The 17101-nt window shown below is 53.3% G+C and overlaps 1 protein-coding gene across 1 annotated transcript in view; it reads left to right on the top strand.

Moving 5' to 3' along the window:
* The first annotated feature begins 552 nt into the window (after positions 1–552).
* The window catches only part of LOC140392260 (tyrosine-protein kinase STYK1-like), a 40869-nt gene continuing 24320 nt past the window's right edge, over positions 553–17101 (top strand). Inside the window, exons 1-3 of the mRNA XM_072477578.1 lie at positions 553–1152; positions 2082–2225; positions 3300–3384. Coding sequence (XP_072333679.1) covers positions 3306–3384 — 79 coding nt within the window. The 5' untranslated portion in view covers positions 553–1152; positions 2082–2225; positions 3300–3305. The remainder of the gene's footprint in view (positions 1153–2081; positions 2226–3299; positions 3385–17101) is intronic.

Genomic DNA, 17101 nt, shown 5'->3' with positions numbered 1-17101 from the left:
CTGCAAGTTCCCCTCCGAGTCACTCACCATCCTGGAATACATTTACTCGCAGATGCTGAGCCTCGATCTTAACCCACTGAGGTTGGCCCAGCCCGCACTTCATTCTTCCAGCCACCGATCATTCTCGCTCCTTTACCATATTCTGCCTAATGATACAGTGATCACTATTTCTTAAATCTACTCAAACTTGACCCACTTGCCGCACCTCATTCCCCAGAATGTGGTCTGGAAATGCCCCCTCCTTGATTGGACAACCAGCATACGGTTTGGGAACATACTCCTGCACAAGCTCGAGGAACTCTCGTCCCCTCAATACCCCTGCCTCTCTCGATATTCAGGTAATTGACTTTTCCTCCTCCCGTTATGATGTTGCCATGTCTCCCGTTCCTCTCTGTAAATTGCCAATTCCGGCTGGAGATGAATGATTAACCAGCTCTCAGCCTCACCGATTACGTAATGCAATTTTGCCCGTTGGCAATTGTGTGACTTGTTACCTTAACCTTTGCAGAGAGGGTGGAGCTCCCCAGACTGAGTCACTGTTTGTGGTGACACTGAGGCGACAGGTGTACAGGAGAGAGACCCAGAAGGAAAACACTTCAGAGCAGCATTCTTATTCCCCCATTTTACTGTTTTTTGTCTTCTCAAGGGAGAGAGACCGACAGAGAGAGAGAGAGAGAGACCGACAGAGGGAGAGACCGAGAGAGAGAGAGAGAGAGAGAGAGACCGACAGAGAAAGAGAGACCGATAGAGAGAGAGAGAGACCGATAGAGAGACCGACAGAGAGAGAGAGAGAGACCGACAGAGAGAGAGAGAGACCGACAGAGAAAGAGAGACCGATAGAGAGAGAGAGAGACCGATAGAGAGACCGACAGAGAGAGAGGGAGACCAACAGAGAGGAAGAGAGACTGACAGAGAGGAAGAGACAGAGAGACTCACTGACAGAGAAAGAGACTGACCGAGAGAAAGGGGAGAAAGACAAAGAGGGAGAGACCGAGAGGGAGCGAGAGACCAACAGGGAGAGATAGAGACGGAGAGAGAGTGAGTAAGGAAATGTAAAAGTAAACAAGTGGTGAGGGGTGTTGATGATGGTGTAACTGTGGACAGAGGTCCCCATTCACGAAGACGGAAGTGGCAGTACGATCTCCCAGACTGGTAAGTTAGCAGCTGACTCCAGTCCCAACTCTCTGGGAGACCTTGGGAGTGGGCTAGGGGTGGGGATTATCACTGAGTGAGAGAGGGCAGTCTGAGAGTGAGGGTCACTGCCACAAGCTGGGGGGGGGGGGGGGGGGGGGGGGGATGGTCGTGGAGGTGGCTGGATGTTCCACACACACAGGTATGGGTCAGATTGCTCCAAGCTGTCTGAGCTGAAGCAGTCAGACAGGTTCCCCAATTGTCGTCCTGTGTAAGTATATCACCAAGCAGCTGGAACAAAGCCAACATCACACACACACACAGGCACAGAGAGAGAGGGAAAGAGAGAGACAGACCGGGGGAGAGAGACAGACGGGCAGAGAGACAGACAGGGGGAGAGAGAAAGATGGGGGCAGAGAGAGGCAGACGGGGAGAAAGAGAGACAGACAAGGGGAGGGAGAGAGAAAGAGACGGGGGAGAGAGAGAGAGAAAAAGAGGGAGAGAGAGACAGACGGGGCAGAAACAAAGGGGGAGAGAGACAGACAAGGAGAGAGAGACAGACAGGCAGAGAGAGAGAAATATGGAGAGAGAAACAGGAAGAGAGAGAGAGAGGCAGGGAGAGAGAGAGAAAGGGAGAGACAGAGAGAAGGAATGTGTGGCTAAATATACTTACATATGTGCTGGACCAGAGATCTGATCATCAGGGGCCACTAATGGGAGAGTGCTGTATGAGTGGCCATCATTGGAAAGTATTGGTTCAGCAGAGGGTTAGATAGCGAATGAAGTTCCCTCTACACTGTCCCCATTAAACACTCCCAGGACAGGTATAGCACGGGGTTAGATACAGAGTAAGGTTCCCTCTACATTCCCAAACACTTACCAAACTCTCCCAGAGCACCAGGGCAGGTGCAGCACGGGGTATAATAATAATCACTTATTGTCATATGTAGGCTTCAATGAAGTTACTGTGAAAAGCCCCTAGTCACCACATTCCGGCACCTGTTCAGGGAGACTGGAACAGGAATTGAACCCGCGCTGCTGGTCTTGTTCTGTATTGCAAGCCATCTGTCTTAGCCACTGTGCTAAAGCAAATAGTGAGTAAAGCTCCATTACGCTGAGCTATTTAACTGGTGTGTATGGGTATAATCAGTTTTGTTACCTGTTATTCATGTCAGAAATGTGAAATATTTCTAAACCTTTGTTAGTCAGGAGTGTAATGGAATGCTCTTCACTTGTCTGGATGAGTGCAGCTCCAACAACACTCAAGAAGCTCGACACAATCCAGGACAAAGCAGCCTCACTCGATTTCTCCCCCTTTCACCACCGACGAACAGTGGCAGCCATGTGTCCCATCTACAAGATGCACTGCAGTAACTCAATAATGTTCCAAACCCACGACCACTACCATCTAGAAGGCCAAGAGCAGCAGATACCTAGGAACCCCACCACCTGGAGGTTCCCCTCCAAGTCACTCACCACCCTGACTTGGAAATATATCGCTGTTCCTTCCATGTCTCTGGGGCAACATCCTGGAACACCCTCCCTAACAGCACAGTGGGTGTACCTACACCTCAAGGACTGCAGTGGTCCAAGATGGCAGCTCACCACCACCTTCTGAAGGACAACTAGGGATGGGCAATAAATGCTGGCCTAACCAGTGATGTCCACATCCCGTAAATTAATTTAAAAACGTTTTGTAATGTGATATTAGCAAGCTTATATCACTGCTCTGTCCTAATTCCCCACATTTTTGATTTTATTCACACGCTGCGATGTGGGTGTCGCTGGGCCAGGCCCAGCATTTATTATCTATCCCTAATTGCCCCTTGAGAAGTTGGTGCTGAGCCACCATCTTGAACCTGCTGCTGTCCGTGAGGTGTAGATACACCCACAGTGCTGTTAAGGAGAGGTTCCAGGATTCTAACCCAGCGAGGGGAACTTGCAAATGGTGGGGTTCAAACAGCATCCGGATTCTGAGCTGTGGGACAAACGAGGAGAAGCAGAAGTATCTGCTACTCCTGCATCCTTGGCGCTCCCTCGGTACTGATCCTCTGACAGTGCAGCCCTCCCTCAGTGCGGCCCTCTGACAGTGCAGCACTCCCCCAGTACTGTGGGAAATGGAAGGGGCTGAGGGAAGGTCAGTGTGAAGTTTATTCTCTCTGTGATAGGTCACCATGGTTTCCATGGCGAGTGATGAACCCAGGAACCTTGACCCCTCCAGCTCCCCATGTGCCAAGGACAACCAACTCTGCGGTAAGTCTTCTTTTTGTGTTTTTGGAGGGAGGTTGGGGAATTAACTCAAAGGGGCAGTTGTGTTCTGTAGCCACACACAAAGAGGCATGTCAAGCCAGTCCCTCCCGCTCACCCAGTCCCGTGTTGAGCCTATCCCTGCTCGAGGACTGCCTCCATGACTGTGCAGCTCCCGCCAGTTCAATCTCCTCCTGAGACTGCGTTCCATGCGATTCACAACACGGCACACCCGCTTCTAATTACCAGTGCACTTCCAGTTGCGGATCTCTTCCGTGTATGTTTTCTGATATATCCATTTTATTTCTACATCTTTCTGTTGTAAATCCGCCAACTTTGCTAAACTAAAAATATCTGCCTCACCTTCCACCTGTTCTTGTTCTTTTTCAACCATCTGATCAAAAATTATTTCTGATAATACAACTTCAATTTTATCTTAACTCTTTGATTACTCCTCTTGTCTTAACCTGTGACTTTGCACCCTTGATACTACACAATCCAGAGAAATCCCAGCATATTCGTCCTTCAACAATTCAGTTGTTTGATTTTCTCTGGCTTTTCAACCACAGTAGGCATCATACCCACCTGCCATCCAGCTATATCATTACCCAAGATAAACTGTAAGCCGGAGTGTCTGCAACTTAGCCACCACGCAGCGAACTCAGCGGCAATCTTTAAGCACTGGCTGGCGTGCTTTAAAGGGTATCTCGGGACGGCCGAAAACACACCCACGGGAGAGCAGAAACTGCACGTCCTGCACTCAAGGGTGAGCCCGGAGATTTACACCCTCATCGAGGAAGCGGAAGACTTCGATGCAGCAATAGAGCTGCTAAAAGGACACTATATTCGTCCGGTAAACCAGGTCTACGCCGGCACCTGCTTGCAACAAGGCGACAAACCCCTCGGGAATTGCTGGAAGAATCCTACCGTGCACTCCTGGTGTTGGGAAGAAGCTGCAGCTGCCCACAAGTTTCGGCGAGCGAACACACGGAACTCTTAGTCCGGGAAGCTTCCGTGGCAGGTATGCTGTCCTCACAAATCCGCCAGCGACTGTTAGAAAAAGACACTCTGGGTCTCAGGGAGGCATAGGCCCTTGCAGGCTCTCTGGACATGGCCTCCAGGAACGCCCGCGCTTACGTTCCCGACCGCGCGGCAGCCCCTGGGCAGCGTGAAACCCCTCCGCGGCCGACCCCGAGACTTCCCCCATCCTCCCACAGGCCTGCGCTGCAAGGCAGCCTGGCAACCCCGGGGGGCCCCGCTGCTACTTTTGCGGGCAGGCCAAGCACCCCCGCCAGTGCTGCCCGGCCCGCGCATCCACCTGCAAGGTATGCGGCAAAAAGGGCCATTTCGTGGGGGTATGTCAGGCCCGTGCGGTTGCCGCGGTCTCCGGTGGCGAATGCGGACCGCAACCACAAACTTCTCCACGGTCCCCGTGCGGCCAGCGGTCGCCGCCATCTTCATATTCCAGGGCCACGTGCGGACCCCGGGAGGAGCCATCTTGTTCCGCGGTCGCCACGTTGGAGGGATGTGCGCTGCCATTTTGGGCACCCCCAGACATGTGCGACCAATGGGAGCTGCCATCTTGGATGAACCCCCAGGACCCCAGCTCGGCTCACCACGCACTGCCCGAAGAGAACTCTCAACTGCTGCGATTAGCCTCGGTGACCCTGGATCATTCTCGGCCTCGAACACTCTCACCTGCTAACGACCATATTCATCAATGGGCACGAGACATCCTGCCTAATCGACTCTGGGAGCACGGAGAGCTTCATACACAATGACACGGTAAGGCGCTGTTCTCTCCTCATCCACCCCGTTAATCAAAAAATCTCCCTGGCCTCCGGTTCACACTCAGTGGAGATAAAGGGGTTTTGTGTAGCAAACCTCACAGTCCAGGGAAGGGAGTTCAAAAATTTCCGTCTCTGCGTCCTTCCCCACCTCTGCGCGGACACACTCCTGGGTTTTGACTTCCAGTGTAACCTCCAAAGTCTAACCTTCAAATTCGGCGGCCCTATACCCCCCCTTACTGTCTGCGGCCTCGCGACCCTTAAGGTCGACCCGCCTTCCCTGTTTGCACCCCGGATTGCAAACCCGTCGCCACCAGGAGCAGACGGTACAGTGCCCAGGACTGGATCTTTATTAGGTCAGAGGTCCAAAGGCTACTGAGGGAAGGCGTCATTGAAGCCAGTAACAGCCCCTGGAGATCTCAAGTAGTGGTGGTAAAGACCGGGGAGAAGCATAGGATGGTCATCAACTACAGTCAGACCATCAACAGGTTTACGCAGCTGGACGCGTACCCCCTCTCCCCAGCATATCCAACCTGGGAAACAGGATCACGCATTATAAGGTCTTCTCCACGGTGGATCTCAAGTCTGCCTACCACCAGCTCCCCATCCGCACTAGTGACCGCAAATACACTGCCTTCGAGGCAGATGGGCGGCTCTATCACTTCTCAAGGGTTCCCTTTGGTGTGACTACCAGCGTCTCGGTCTTACAGCGAGAGATGGACCGAATGGTTGACAGGTACGGTTTATGGGCAACATTCCCATATCTCGATAATGTCACCATCTGCGGCCATGACCAGCAGGACCATGACATCAACCTCCGAAAATTTCTCCAGACCGCAAAAATCCTTAACCTTACAGATAACAAGGATAAATGCGTGTTAAGCACCGACCGCCTAGCCATCCTCGGCTACGTAGTGCGAAATGGAGTTATAGGCCCCGACCCTGAAAGCATGCGCCGCCTTATGGAGTACCCCTCCCTCACTGCTCCAAGGCCCTGAAGCGTTGCCTCGGGTTTTTTAGCTACTACGCCCAGTGGGTCCCCAACTATGCGGACAAGGCCCGTCCCCTGATCCAATCCACAGTTTTCCCCTGTCGATAGAGGCCCGCCAGGCCTTCAGCCGCATCAAACAGACATTGCAAAGGCCACGATGCACGCCATCGACGAGTCCCTCCCCTTCCACGTCGAGAGTGATGGTCCGACGTAGCTCTGGCGGCCACCCTCAACCAAGCGGGCAGACCGGTGGCCTTCTCCTCTTGTACCCTCAATGCTTCCGAAACCCGCCACTCCTCAGTCGAAAAGGAGGCCCAGGACATTGTAGAAGCTGTGCGACATTGGAGGCATTACCTGGCCGGCAGGAGTTTCACTCTCCTCACGGACCAACGGTCGGTTGCTTTCATGTTTGATAATGCACAGCGGGGCAAGATAAAAAAATGACAAGATCTTGCGGTGGAAGATCAAACTCTCCACCTACAACTACGAGATTGTGTATCGTCCCGGAAAGCTAAATGAGCCTCCTGACGCCCTGTCCCGCGGCACATGTGCCACCGCACAAGTGGACTGCCTCCGAGCCCTCCACGAGGACCTTTGCCACCCGGGGGTCACTCGCTTTTTCCATTTTGTCAAGACCCGCAACCTGCCCTACTGCATCGAGGAGGTCAGGACAGCCACCAGGGACTGCCAAATCTGCGCGGAGTGCAAACCGCACTTCTACCAACCAGAGAAAGCACACCTGATAAAGGCTTCCCGGGGTAACGGGCAGGTAGAGAGGGAGAATGGAAATGTCTGGAAGACCGTCCTACTGGCCCTACGGTCCAGGAACCTCCCAGTCTCCCGCTGGCAGGAAGTTCTCCCAGATGCCCTCCACTCCATCCGGTCAGTACTTTGTACCACAACCAACCGGACACCTCACAAACGTCTCCTTGTCTTCCCCAGGAAGTCCTCCTCCGGGACCTCGCTCTCGACCTGGCTGGCAGCACCCGGACCCATCCTGCTCCGAAAACACCTGCGGGCGCACAAGTCGGACCCGTTGGTCGAGAGGGTCCATCTGCTCCATGCTAACCCCCAGTACGCCTACGTGGCGTACATCGACGGCCGACAAGATACGGGCTCCCTACGGGACCTGGCGCCCGCCAGAACCCCACGCACATCCCAGACACCAGTCCCACCCTCCCCTCCACCGCAGCACCTTACAGGAGGATCGGTCTTTCCGCCGGCCCCGTCTAGGCCCCCCCACCCACTGCCGCACCCTGCAGGCGCTCCCTTCCCAGGTCAACCGTTTTCCCCACCAGCGCCGTCTAGGGGTGCCAAAGCTGCCATGGAGATCGAAGCCACGCTCCTGGAGTCACAGACGCCCGCGCCTCCACCGGAGTCACCGCCTAAGCTCCGTCGATCACAGAGGATGACCAGGACCCCCGATCGACTGATTGCTTCATTTTAAATAGAATTTTAGACTGTAAACTGTAATCTAATTGCTTTATTTTTAAAATTGTAAACTGTAAACTGTAAATGTAAACCATCAAATGTACATAGCTATCAGAATTGTAAATAGTTACTAAACACTGTACGGAGGTATTACGGTATCTCCATAACTAATTCTACCACGTTGCCATGTTTTGTAGTTACAGGCCACCACCCCTGCCGGACTCTTTTTTAATAGGGGGTAAATGTGGTATTATACGTATTACGGTACCTGATAGGCTGAAGCACCATTGGTGGAAACTGTATGCTTTCTATTGGTTAGGATGTATGGTAGCTCCGCCCTGCTAGGCGGGGTATAAGAACCCGTGCCGCCCCAGCAGCCTTCATTCTGTACCTGAGCTGCTGGGGGAAACATCTAGCTCATTAAAGCCTTCAGTTGGACTACAACCTCGCTTTAGTGGTCATTGATCGTGCATCAATAATCATCTTCCATTTCTGCTGCTAATCTCGCAGTTTTAACCCTCTGCTCTTCCATATGAGTTCTCACTATATCAGGAATTGAATTTTTAAACTCCTCCAAAAGTATAATTTCTCTCAGGGCATCATACGTTTGGTCTATTTTCAAAGCCCTTATCCACCTATCAAAATTACTCTGTTTGATCCTTTCAAACTCCATGTATGTTTGACCAGGTTCTTTCCTTAAATTTCTCAACCTTTGTCTGCAGGCTTCAGGCATTAGTTCATATGCACCTAAGATGGATTTTTCCACCCCCTCATACATCCCAAATACCTCCTCCGGTAGTGATGCAAGCACTTCACAGGCTCTACCTACCAACTTTGTTTGAATCAGGAATACCCACATGTCCTGTGGCCATTTTATTTGTTTACCCACCTTCTCAAATGAAATGAAAAAGGCTTCTACATCCTTCTCATCAAACACTTGGCAATGCTTGGACATATTTAAATAGATCCCCACCAAGCCTTCGACTACAAACCTCTTGCTCTTTCTCATTGTCCTCATCACTATCCTCAGACTGTACTTTTCTCTTTACCTCCGCCAATTTTAACTGACATTCATTATTCATGGCCAGTGTCCGAAGTTCAAAGTCTCTCTCTTTGTCTTTTTCCTTTTCCTCTCTTTCCTTTTCTTGTGCCCTGATTTGTAATTCAAGCAGCTTTAATTCTTTTTCATGTTCAAGCTGTTTCATCGGTAATTGAATTCTTGCCAGTTCCAATGACTCTGTGTGTCAGGCAAGTTTAAATGCAATTGCCCCTTATTTTCGTATTTTGTCAGGCGATGTTAACTGCAATGTTTTTTGCCAATTCTAAAAGCCTTGTTTTAGTCTCCATTTGTAAGGTCCTGCGCATGACTGTCACCACCCACAAAAACATCTGAGTCTCTGAAAGAGCCATTGTCTACAATAAACTTCCTATTTAAACTTAAATACAACACCTGAAAAGCAAACACAAATATGCTCACCTCTCACTGTCTATAAGTTCACTATGCCAACCCTATCACGAAAGATAGAATTTTATCCCAGACGATCCCCCAATTTGTTATGAGCCAAGGCTTAGAAACTCCAAAGTGTATTATGGCGTTTACTTGACTAATAACCTTCATGTTGAATTTGACAAGGATGAGCACAAAAGCCTTTGCCTCAGGTGTGATTCATCAGACTCCCTAGGCACTTTAATCATTATTCTAAGAATATAGTTGACATATATCACAGCAAGAATTTTTTATCAATTACAAACATAAAGACCCCATACAGCGACAGTAATCTATGTAGAACACTTAATGAATTACCCCTTAACTGTTCCAATTCAATAACAAAGTCCAATAAACCTTAAAACCCTATTCAAGAGTGTGGCCTAGCACACTGGGCGAGATTCTCCACTCCCGCGCCGGTTGGGAGAATCGCCTGGGCCGCCAAAATTTCCCGTGCCGCCGGTCCGACGCCCTCCCGCGATTCTCCCAAGCGGCGGGAACGGCCCGGTCGAGTTCCGCGGGCCGCAGGCCAGAGAATCGCCGGAGACACCCAAAATGGCGATTCTCTGGCACCCCCGCTATTCTCAGGCCCGGATGGGCTGAGCGGCCAGGCCAAAACCGCGGGTCCCCCCCGGCGTCGTCCACGCCTGGTCGCTGCCGTCAGGAACAGCGCGTGAACGCTGGGGGGGTGGCCTGCGGGGGGGGGGGGGGGGCGAGGAGGGATCCTGCACCTCAAATGCGGGTTGGCCCGCGATCGGTGCCCACCGATCGTCGGGCCGTCCGCTCTGAAGGAGGACCTCCTTCCTTCCGCGGCCCCACAAGATCCGTCCGCCATCTTCTTGCGGGGCGGACTTAGAGAGGACGGCAATCACGCATGCGCGGGTGATGCCAGTTATGCGGCGCCGGCTGCATCATCTATGCGGCGCCGCCTTTACGCGGGCGACAAGGCCTGGCGCGTGTAGATGTCGCGGCCCGATCCTAGCCCATTGTCGGGCCTGAATCGTTCGGGATCGGGGCCGTTTCGGCCGTCGTGAACCTTGACGGCGTTCACGACGGCGCGGCCATTTCGGCGCGGGAGTGGAGAATCCCGCCCACTGTATTCTCACTTGAATGGTACTGGTCCTTTCCTTAAGTATTTGATCCAGTCTCAAGCAGAAGATTCAAACTCCTTCCGGAAAACAAACTGTATCTTTTAAGTTATCAAGGCTGGTAATCACAACCAATATCTTTCACTGGAACAGTTTTTAAAATGAAAATAGGGATAGACAGGGAAAAAAACACTCCTTTCTTCCTCTGAGTCCAAAACTGAAACCCAAAACACCTCACAGCCACAGCCTAGCTCCACCCACAAAATGACATCACTGAAGCCATGTGATAAGACAAAAACCTTTCTTAAAGGGACACTCACATGACAACAATACTCCTTCACCCCATCTACACCACAGATTTTAAGGACAACACATGCGACAAAATATATGTTTCGTGAAAATGTTATCAGAAAATATCCAATCCTGACTTCCGGTTGCAGCTATGCCTAGGTAGGTCGCACGTTCGGCAGCTCCCGCCGGGAATGGACTTTTGGGCTCTTCAGAGCAGCCCCAACCGCAATTGTTCGACGGCTCCCAGTGTGGGAAGGTGACAGCAAGGTTCCCCCGACATTATATGGATTGGACCAGGAGTGGAGCGGTTAAAAAAGTGATCCTGGTGCAGCGGAAAGTGCAAGGGAGGAAAAGCAAGATGGCGGCGAGTGGAAACCAAGCAGCATGGGCGCAGTGGTCGCAGGAGCAGCAGGAATTCCTTAAACGCTGCTTTGCGGAGCTGAAGACAGAAATGCTGGTGCCAATGAAGGCAGCGATTGAGAAGTTTGTGGAGACCCAGAAGGCCCAAGGGGCTGCGATCCAGGAGGTGCGGCAAAAAGCCTCGGAGAATGAGGACGAGATCTTGGGCCTGGCGGTGAAGGCGGAGACACATGAGGCACTGCACAAGAGGTGGCAGGAAAAATTTGAGGACCTGGAGAATAGGTCGAGGAGGAAGAATGTTCGGATTCTATGTCTCCCTGAAGAAGTGGAGGGGCCCGATGCCGGGGCATATATGAGCACGATGCTCAATTCGCTGATGGGCGTGGGAGCTTTCCCGAGGCCCCTGGAGCTAGATGGGGCTCATCGGGTCCTGGCAAGGAAACCCAAAGCCAACGAGCCGCCAAGGGCTGTAGTGGTGAGGTTCCACCGCTTTATAGACAGAGAGTGTGTCCTGAGATGGGCCAAAAAAGAACGGAGCAGCAGGTGGGAGAACACAGAGATCCATATTTATCAGGACTGGAGTGCTGAGGTGGCTAAGAAGAGAGCTGGTTTTAACCGGGCTAAGGTGGTTCTCCATCAGAAGGGGGTGAAATTCGTGATGCTGCAGCCAGCGCGATTGTGGGCCACGTTCCAAGATCGGCACCACTATTTTGAAACGCCTGATGAGGCATGGAACTTTATCCAGGCTGAAAAGTTGGACTCAAACTCAGAGTTTGTCGTGGGGGGATGTTTACTGTGTTTACTGCGTTTGGGGAATGTTCTTTTTGTTTTGGTGCTGGGTGGGGATGGGTGAATGAATTTGATGTGGGGGCTGTGGAAGAGGGTGGGCGTCGGTGTTGGAGGGGCAGGGCCCCGCGGAGGAAGAGGGGGGGGTGGAGGCCCGGGGATGGGGAGTTGGGGTAAGGCCGCAAAAGGGAGCTGCACCAGACGAGGCGGGGCCGGCTCAGACGGAAAGCGCGGGCTTTTTCCCGTGCTAGGGAAGGATGGGGGCGGGGCCAAAGGCGGAAGGGCAGTGCTGGAGAGGAGTGCACACTGACTGTCAAGGGGTGGGGGGACTCTCACACTGGGGGGTCGATGGAAGGGCAGGAGAGGTCGGGGTCAGCAGGAGTCAGCTGACTTACGGGAGTTTCTAGCAAAATGGCTAGATGAGGATCTAGCGGGGGAGGGGGGGGGAACTGGGTTGCTGCTGCATTGCCCAAAGGGGAGCTGGAAGTAGGAGAGGTGGTCGGGGCGGGGGTCTGCCGCCTGGGGGACTGGAGGGTGCGGGAGGCGCGGGCACGTGGCTGGCCGAGAAAAGGAGATGGCTAGATGGCTAGTCGGCAAGGTGGGGGGTGGGGGGGTGGGGGGTGGGGAGGCGAGTACCCCCCTAATCTGGCTGATAACTTGGAATGTGAGGGGCCTGAACGGGCCGGTCAAGAGGGTCCGGGTGTTCGCGCACTTAAAGGGACTGAAGGCAGACGTGGTTATGCTCCAGGAGACACATCTGAAGGTGGCAGATCAGATTAGGCTGAGAAAGGGATGGGTAGGGCAGGTCTTTCATTCAGGGCTGGATGCGAAGGACAGAGGGGTTGCAATACTGGTGGGGAAGTGGGTGTCGTTCGAGGCACTGAATATTGTAGCGGATAATGGAGGTCGATATGTGATGGTGAGCGGTAGGTTGCAGGGGGTGCGGGTGGTACTGGTGAACGTATGTGCCCCGAATTGGGATGATGCCGGATTTATGAAACGCATGCTGGGTCGGATTCCGGATCTGGAGGTAGGAAGCTTGATAATCGTGGGGGGCTTTAACACGGTGCTGGACCCTGCACTGGACCGTTCTAGGTCCAGGACGGGTAAGAGGCCGGCTGCGGCCAAGGTGCTCAGGGGGTTTATGGACCAGATGGGGGGAGTGGATCCATGGAGGTTTGCCAGGCCGCTGGCCAGGGAATTTTCCTCCTTTTCCCACGTCCATAGAGCCTGCTCCCGGATAGATTTTTTCATTTTCAGTAGGGCGCTAATCCCGAAAGTGGAGGGAACAGAATATTCGGCCATAGCCATCTCGGACCACGCCCCGCATTGGGTGGAGCTGGAGTTGGGGAGGAGAGGGACCAGCGCCCGCTGTGGCGCCTTGATGTGGGACTGTTGACGGATGAGGGGGTGTACGGGCGGGTGCGGGGGTGTATTTAAAGATACTTGGAGGCCAACGACAACGGGGAGGTGCAGGTGGGGGGAGTCTGGGAGGCGTTGAAGGCGGTGGTCAGGGGAGAGCTAATCTCCATTAGGGCCCACAGGGAGAAGAGAGAGGGCAGGGAGAGGGAGAGGTTGGTGGGGGAGATTTTAAGGGTGACCAGGAGCTATGCAGAGGCCCCTGAGGAGGGGCTACTTAGGGAGCGACGGAACCTCCAGACGGAATTTGACCTGATGACCACGGGGAAAGCAGAGGCACAGTGGAGGAAAGCACAAGGGGTGGTTTATGAGTATGGGGAGAAGGCGAGTTGGATGCTGGCACATCAGCTTCGTAAGAGGGAGGCAGCAAGGGAGATTGGTGGAGTTAGGGATAGAGGGGGGAATACGGTGCGGAGTGCGGTGAGAATAAACAATGTATTTAGGGACTATTATGGGGATCTGTACAGGTCTGAGCCCCCAGCGGGGGAGGAGGGGATGCGACGATTCCTAGATCAGCTGAGGTTCCTGAGGATGGAGGAGGAGCAGGTGGCTGGTTTGGGGGCGCCGATTGGGCTGGAGGAGCTGGTTAAAGGATTGGGGAACATGCAGGCGGGGAAGGCCCCGGGGTTGGATGGGTTCCCGGTTGAATTTTATAGGAAATACGTGGACCTGCTGGGCCCGTTGCTAGTGAGGACTTTTAATAAGGCGAGGGAGGAGGGGCCTTGCCCCCGACAATGTCCAGGGCGCTGATTTCTTTGATCTTGAAGCGGGACAAGGATCCATTGCAAAATGTGGGTCGTATAGACCGATCTCGTTCCTCAATGTTGACACTAAGTTGCTGGCGAAGGTGCTGGCTACGAGAATTGAGGACTGTGTCCCAGGGGTGATTCCTGAGGACCAGACGGGATTCATGAAGGGTAGGCAGCTAAATACAAATGTGTGGAGGCTCCTCAATGTGATTATGATGCCCTTGGTGGAGGGGGAAGCGGAGGTAGTGGCAGCTTTGGACGCGGAGAAGGCCTTTGATCGGGTGGAGTGGGAGTATCTTTGGGAAGTGTTGCGGCGGTTTGGGTTCGGGGAGGGGTTCATCAGTTGGGTCAGACTGCTATATAGAGCCCCGGTGGCGAGTGTGGCTACGAACTGGCGGAGGTCGGAGTACTTTCAGCTGTACCGGGGGACGAGACAGGGGTGCCCCTTATCCCCCTTGTTGTTTGCATTGGCAATTGAGCCGTTGGCCATGGCACTGAGTGAGTCCAGGAAATGGAGGGGATTGGTTCGGGGGGGGGGGGGGGGGAGGAACACCGGGTATCGTTGTATGCCGATGACCTGTTGTTGTATGTTGCGGATCCAGTGGAGGGGACGGCGGAGGTCATGCGGATCCTTTGGGAGTTTGGGGACTTTTCGGGGTATAAATTCAATGTAGGGAAGAGTGAGCTCTTTGTGGTGCACTCAGGGGACCAGGGAAGGGGGATAGATGAGTTACCGCTGAAGAGGGCAGAAAGGAGCTTTCGGTACCTGGGGATCCAAGTAGCTAGGAGTTGGGGGGCCCTGCACAAGCTTAATTTGACGCGGTTGGTGGAGGAGGATCTGAAAAGATGGGATATGCTGCCACTCTCACTGGCGGGTAGGGTGCAGTCGGTAAAAATGACGGTCCTCCCGAGGTTTCTCTGTGTGTTCCAGTGCCTTCCCATTCTGATCCCCAATGCCTTTTTCAAACGGGTAAGCAGGAGCATCATGGGATTTGTGTGGGCGAATAAGACTCCGAGGGTGAACAGGGTGTTTCTGGAGCGTAGCAGGGACAGGGTGGAGGGCTGGCGCTGCCGAATCTGTGTGGCTATTATTGGGCAGCCAATGTGGCGATGATCCGTAAGTGGGTAATAGAGGGAGAGGGGGCAGCGTGGAAGAGGTTAGAGATGGCGTCCTGTGTGGGCACGAGCCTGAGGGCGCTGGTGACGGCACCGCTGCCGCACTCACCGACAAGGTACACCACGAGTCCGGTGGTGGCGGCGAAGCTGAAGATCTGGGGACAGTGGAGGCGACACAGGGGCGAGGTGGGGGCCTCGGTTTGGTCCCCGATTCAGGAGAACCATCGGTTCATCCCGGGAAGGATGGATGGGGGGTTTCGGAGCTGGCATCGGGCGGGGATTAGAAGAATGGGGGACCTGTTCATCGATGGGACGTTTGGGAGCCTGGGGGCGTTGGAGGAGAAGTTTGGGCTACTCCCGGGAAGTGCTTTCAGGTACATGCAAGTGAGGGCATTTGTGAGGCGGCAGGTGAGGGAGTTCCCGCTGCTATTGGCACGTGGGATGCAGGACAGGGTGATTTCGGGCGTATGGGTTGGAGAAGGCAAGGTTTCGGCGATTTATCAGGAGCTGCAGGAAGAGGAGGAGGCCTCGGTGGAGGAGTTAAAGGGCAAGTGGGAGGAGGAGCTTGGGGAGGAGATAGATGAGGGTCTGTGGGCTGATGCCCTGAGTAGGGTTAATTCTTCCTCCTCTTGCGCCTGGCTCAGCCTAATACAGTTCAAAGTTACTCACAGAGTGCATATGACAGGGGCGAGGTTGAATAGGTTCTTTGGGGTGGAGGACAGATATGGGAGGTGCTCGGGGAGCCCGGCAAATCACATCCATATGTTCTGGTCGTGCCCGGCGCTGGATGAGTTTTGGATGGGTTTTGCGAGGACTATGTCCAAGGTGGTGAATGCCCGGGTCAAGCCGAGCTGGGGATTAGCATTATTTGGGGTACCGGCGAGCCGGGAGTGCAGGAGGCGAAAGAGGCCGGTATTCTGGCCTTTGCGTCCCTGGTAGCCAGGCGGAGGATTTTGCTACTGTGGAAGGATGCGAAGCCCCCTAGGGTGGAAGCTTGGATCAATGACATGGCAGGTTTCAACAAGCTGGAGAGGATAAAGTTTGCCTTGCGAGGGTCTGTACAGGGGTTCCTCAGGCGGTGGCAACCGTTCCTAGACTATCTCGCGGAGCGTTAGGAGGAGGTCAGCAGCAGCAGCCCAGGGGCGGAGGTTTGGGGGGGGGGGGGGGGGGCGGCGGGAGGGAGGGGGGTTTCTAGGTTTCTCTTGGGGGGATGTTTGGGTTAAGGTGGGGGGGGTTCCCTATTTGTGCTGTTTACTGTTATATGGGGGGTTACTGTATATGGGGGGAATCCAATGTATAATTTTTATTTGATGTGTTCTTGTTGCTTTCTTTTTGTTGTGGGGGGGGTGGTTTGTTGAAAATTTGTTGAAAAACTTGAATAAATATATTTAAAAAAAAAAGAAAATATCCAATCCTGTGAGCCCAACGAGCTAACTGTGGTCAGACGACACTATCCTTTGAAACAAAGTGGAAAATTCCACTCCAACGGTCTTCCGCAGATTTGATGCAAATTGATGTCACTAGATTCCGGCTTCCACAGAGTGTGCTTGTAAACTCCACTCTCAAACAGACGGGCTTCAGAACATTCTTTCAAACAACTCATCCCACCTCGGCTGATTTCGCCAAGGATCCGCGTCCGGGGTTTCCAACTCCCCATTCAAGTGTTGAATTGCTGTTAGCTTTTGAACCTCCAGCCCATCTCTTGGGTACTCAAGCCACACCCAAGAGTACACTGTTGCTTCACAGCCAGTACCAAGATCGCCAACCTTAGGACTGCCTCAGGTATCTGGCAGCTCTTCAGCCAACTTCATCAGCTCTGCCCATCGCAGCCATGCCTTTAACTTCAATGTTCAAATTCCTCTTCTTTTTTGTCTTCAGACTTCCTGGAATTTCTCTTCATGCCCTAGTTTCGGGAATGAGCTGTTCTTTCATTTCTGGGACTTGCTTTCCACAGAATAGGATTCCTACAATGCAGAAGGAGGCCATTTGGCCCATTGAGTCTGCACCAGCCCTCTGAAAGAGCACCCTGCCCAGTCCCATTCACCCCACCTTATCCTTGCAACTCCACCTAAGCTGAACATCTTTGGAATGTGGGAGGGAACAAGAGCACCTGGAGGAAACCCATGCAGACACGGGGAGAACGTGCAGACTCCGCACAGGCAATTACCCGCTGAGAGGCAGCAAATGCGAACCACTGCACAAACCAACTTGCCCATTAC

The sequence above is a fragment of the Scyliorhinus torazame genome, chromosome 16 (assembly GCF_047496885.1).
Source record: "Scyliorhinus torazame isolate Kashiwa2021f chromosome 16, sScyTor2.1, whole genome shotgun sequence".
NCBI classification, from domain to species: Eukaryota; Metazoa; Chordata; class Chondrichthyes; order Carcharhiniformes; family Scyliorhinidae; genus Scyliorhinus; species Scyliorhinus torazame.
Note: the sequence above shows the minus strand (reverse complement) of the source record. Positions and strands in the feature narration are given on the sequence as shown.